Consider the following 4,904-nt stretch of genomic DNA (forward strand, 5'->3'; position numbering starts at 1 on the left):
GATCCCAGGAGGAAAATGGAGAAGAGATTGCGGCGTGGCCTTTTCCCCTGGGAGGAGATTTCTCGCTCTCCCTTTCACTGCCTCTGTCTCTCTCCAGCAAGTACACACACCCTAAGACAAAAAAATCCTCTCGAAAATAAGTAAATATTTAAAAAGTAAATAAAACAAAACTCTATTGGCCCTGTCATGGTGGTACCAGTGTGAGGGCACTGCTGAGTGGTGGCTAAAGTGGTGGGAGGTCTGGGTTCGTTTCTCAGCCCAACTTACATAGTCAGTCATGGTGGCATGCACCTGTGGTCCTAGTTAACTGGGATGCTGGGCAGGACTGCAATGTGGGGGGACCCTGGGAAAAGCCTCTCTTGCTCTCTCACTCATAACAAAGGCAAATTAAAAAAAAAAAAGTCTATTCTGTTTTAGAGTCCAGGGGCTCCCCAGCTCACCCCCTTCTCCCCTTTGCTCCCACTACCCCGGCCTACCCACCCTGCCCCCAAGGTACCTGCTCCCTGAGCTCCTTCACCTCAGCCTCCAGCCATCTCAGCAGCTCCTCCAGGGGGCGCCATAGCTCCTGGGGGGCCTCAGCCAGGGCTGAGGAGTGCGCAGGTGCCTGCTGCTGGTAGTCGAGGACATCAGCAAGCCCAGAGAGCTTCCTGGGGGCAGCCGCACCTGAAGGGCACAAAAATCCACTGTGGCTTGGGGCTGGCAAGTGGCGTGGTGGCTAAGGGTGCTGGACTCCCACGTGGCTGACTGTGGTTCAAGTCTTGGACCTGGCAGCTTGCTTTCTCACTTCCTCTCTATCACTCTGTCCCTCTCTGGTAAAATTATAAAAATAAATAAATAAACAAAAAAAAGGTGTATGTAGTAATAGTAATAACATAGAAGATACCAATTTAGGACGTTTGTATCAATTGTTAACTAAGTGAATATATTAAAAAAAAAAATCCACGGAGGCTTATGGTGACAGGCTTGCAAGGTTTCCTGGGTTCCATCCTCTGAACCACATGTGGGAAGAGTGTCACTCCTTGCCCCTGCACTGTCCCCCTGCCACTGACCATCTCATCCTGGGAGAGCGGGCACATGTAAAGGGGCTTGCTCACCACAGACCTGATTCCCCGTCCAGGCGGGAGTGGGCAGGGCAGTGGAGGTCTGGAGAAGGTGGTGATGGAGGACGAGGAGGGAGGGATGGGTCGTCCCCACAGCAGCAGCTCATTAGTGAGACCAGCCTGGGTGGTTCAAGGGCTCTTCATGGACACTAGGCCTCATAGGCAGGGGAACACGTCACCCACTCTTCTCCCACTGCCACCACCAAGGAGATGGGGCGGTTCCAGTTCAGCTTCCCTTCTCTCTCTCTCTCTTTTTAGAGAGATTTTTTTTTTGCTATAGGGCATGTGTTCTCTCCAGAGAGACAGAGACAGGAAGCGAGAAATCACCCCCCAGGGGGGATGGCCATGCCCCAATCCCTTCCCCTCCATTCTCCTCTCAGGATCTTGGACATGAACGCCCATGTGCTGGCCTGAGTTTTAAGCTGCCAGGTCCAGGACTTGAACTGTGGTGAACTACATGGAAGTCCAGCACATAACCATAACACTGTTTGCTGGTCCTTCAGCTCCCCTTTTCTTGTACCTCTCTTGTATAAGTTCCAAGTCCTGTCAATTTCTGGGCTCCCCCAGTTGTTCCCTGATCTATCCACTCCTCCCGGTCCTCCCTCTACCCTGTAAGACAATGCTTCCCCAGGGCCTCTCTCCTCCATCTGCTCCTCCCCCTCAGAGCTCACACTGGATGGTTCCCAGCAGCAAGTCCAACTGGGACACTTTCAAGGCCCACCATCTTGTCACGCTGCTCTGCTACCTATCCCCATAGGGGTTCCAACCCCCAGACTCTGGGTCCCTGTCACCAGGATGGCACTCAGTTTTGGGGCGACTCCTTGCCCGGCTTCCTTCCCAACCAGAGGGCAGTGCAGGATGGGGTCTCCCATCTGATCCCCTCTATGCAAGCTTGACCTGCTCTGGCCTCAAGGCCATGCCTCTAGTCCTGCGAAGGCCGGCACAGTAAGGGGGTCAGGAAGAAGCTGGGGGCAGTCCCTCGCTTGCCCTGGGGAGACTTGCAGAAAGAGTTCCAGAGAGTGGCCAGAGCCTGGTGCTTCCTGCAGAACTGTCCCGGCTTCCCTCTCTGCCTCCCCCAACCAGTCAGTGCAGGGAGCACCCCATTCCTGCCTGACCCCCACCCCCTGTCTGCAGGAGGGCCGACCCAGCGGCTCAGTCTGCTCCCGCAGCGGGCCTCCTTTTCCCCTTCTCAAGACAAATAATTAACTTCAGGCTCCCAGATGCCAGGGCAGCCTCTCCCCCACCGCCGCCTGCAGGAATTCCTTCCAAGGAGTAGCAGGAGGCCGCCTTCCCTGTCTATCCCGGACCCCCTTCCTGCCCGGGCCGAGGGTCGCCCCCACAGTCTTTGCTCCACCGACGGGGAGGACCCGGGCTGGCCAGAGGCGCTCGCTCCCCAGGCAGGGCGGGAGGAGCAGTCCGGCTCCAGCTCGTCCGCTCAGACAGGGCTGAGCCAGAGGTGGGGCGCCCCAGCCGCCCCTCCTCGCCCGGACTCACCCGCTGCTCCAGTGCCGGCGGCCAACGCCAGGCTCCCGAGCTGCAGGACCAGGGGCAGCAGAGCGGCCCGGAGCCCCGCCATGCTCGCACCGTCTCGCCGTCTGTCGTCGCGGATCAGCGGGCGCTAGGGGAGGCGGGGTGGGGAGACACAGGCCGCCTCCCACCCAGGCTTTGTTCAGGGAGGGCTCCTGGCGACCGTCATTCCTTCTGCCCGCCCAGAGGCAGAGGCGACTTCCTGACGTGCACCTCGACCTGGGGCCCCAGTCCTGTTCTGACCCGAGAGCAGCCCCAGCCTCAGGGAAAGCAGGGTGGGGATGGGGGCATGCCTCCTACTTGTGATTGGGGGTGGGGTTCTTGGAAATAAACACAGTCGCCACCCTCTCAGCCTCTGCCTTGCTCCTTTGGGTACTCATCTGCTCTGGAGTTCCCAGTTCAGCTTCTCCCCTCTCACCTGTTTACAGGACATGCAGATGGAGCTGGGTTCAGATCCCTACTGGTGGATTCCACGTGGCTGCAGATAGGCACCTAACTCCTCTGTACCTGTTTCCCTGTTTGCAGACTGGTGTTCACGTATCTGTTTTATAGACATACAGTGAAGATTAAGTGAGATTATGTAGGTAAAGAATTCAGGGTACGGTCAACCCCTCCCGGTCCGGAGGGCTGGATCCACATGGTCCACCTCCCAGTCCAACAGGACCAGCAGATGGTGTAATGATTACGTCGCTGGACTCCTATATAGTTGACCGCAGTTCAAGTCCTGGACTGGGTGGCTTAAAACTCTCGCACAAGTGTTCCCAAAATCCTGAGAGGAGAAGGGATTGCAGCCTGGCCATTCCCCCAGGGGGGTGATTTCTTGCTTTCTGTCTTTCCTCTGTCTCTCTAGTGAGTGCACACGCCCTGTAGCAAAAATCTCTCTAAAAAAAGAAAAGAAAAACATCCTGGTCATGTGTGCCCAAAATCCCCAAAGGAGAGAGAAAATGGAGAAGGGTTGTGTGGTGTGACCATATTCCCTGTGGGGTGTGTTCTCTCTTTCTCTCTGTCTCTGTCTCTCTCCAGAAAATACACACACCTTCTGACAAAAAAAAAAAAAAGAAGAAGAAGAAGAAGAAAGAAAAATGAATAATTTAGTGTAGTGGTTGGCTACATGGTAAATGTGGATCGCTGTTACTCTGAGTCTCTGGAATCAGGGCACCCAGGACACTCCTCTATCCACCTACAAGTTTCTTTCCTTCACTCCAGTTTCCACTCCTGTTCACCCAGCAGCCCCAGGCTTGGCCCCCAGTACCCAGGGCTCCTTCACTGGCTGTCCCAGCTCCAGAGCTCAGGCCTGACCTGAGGGTGAGCCTGGGTAGGGGGAGGGCTTGGCAGGGAGGCGGAAGGGGCCAAGGGAGGAAGTGAGAAAAGCTGTCCACGTGGACCCAAGGCTGGAAAACTCCTCAGGCAGCTGGGAAGCAGAGGGAGGTCTGGGATGGGGCCCCAAGCTCCCAGGCAAAGAGGGACATGGAGGGCGGAGCTGCAAATCCTGCCAAAGCAGTCTCCCTTCCTACTGCAGAGCCCAGAAGTCACCTCCTCTGCAGCCCCGCCCAGCAGGGACCAAAGGTCTCTCTAGCCCACTCCCCTTGTGTCTTATGGCTTCTGCAAAGAGAGCAGCTTCTCCAGCCCAGGACCTGCAGCAGCTTGCAGCAGGGGGAGGGCGGGTTGTGAGACAGGGCTGACCTGGCCCCTGCTGACCTGGAGCTGGGGTCACAGAGCTGAGGAAAGCCAGGATCAGCAGCCAGAAAATGAGCGAGGATGCGGCAGCTTTTCCCAGCAGGTTCTGGGAAGTTGCTTCCATGGACTGGGCTCTGCTTACAAGGCTGCTCCTGCAGAAGACGGAGACCCTGACGGCCAGGACTGCTGGGTCAGACTCTGGGATGCTGCCCTCGGACCTCAGGCAAGTCGTTTCCCTTTCAGGGCTAATTTTTCTCAGCTGCGGCATGGAGCTCTCACAAAAGCCAGCTCTCTCTTTTAATTTTATTTATTTCTTCCATGAGAGAGAGAGAGTCAGAAGTTGACAGACAGAGAGAAGCACCCTGATTAGGGTCTTCATGCCACAATCCGTCCCTGGTCCCAGCTGGCCTGAGTCACGGGCACTTGTGTGCACCCGGGGTTCTCAGGGAGGTTCTGGAACTTGAACCAGGACCTTTTCCATGTGGATTCAGTTGCCCTACTGCTGTGCCATCACCTGGCTCCTCTCTTGCCTTTGGAGTTCATCTATTTATCCCTTCTTTTTTTAAAAAGAATTATTTTATTTAACTTATTTATTTATTT

At 55.7% G+C, this 4,904-nt stretch overlaps 1 protein-coding gene across 1 annotated transcript in view; it reads right to left on the reverse strand.

The window, feature by feature from the left end:
- Window positions 1-4,572, reverse strand: part of KCP (kielin cysteine rich BMP regulator) — a 32,972-nt gene extending 28,400 nt beyond the window's left edge. The window contains 3 exon segments of the mRNA XM_027775888.1: window positions 497-663; window positions 2,595-2,718; window positions 4,342-4,572. Coding sequence (XP_027631689.1) covers window positions 497-663; window positions 2,595-2,718; window positions 4,342-4,572 — 522 coding nt within the window.
- Window positions 4,573-4,904: the final 332 nt, after the last annotated feature.

Source organism: Tupaia chinensis, unplaced genomic scaffold (genome assembly GCF_000334495.1).
Source record: "Tupaia chinensis unplaced genomic scaffold, TupChi_1.0 Scaffold000610_1, whole genome shotgun sequence".
In the NCBI taxonomy this organism is placed as follows: Eukaryota; Metazoa; Chordata; class Mammalia; order Scandentia; family Tupaiidae; genus Tupaia; species Tupaia belangeri.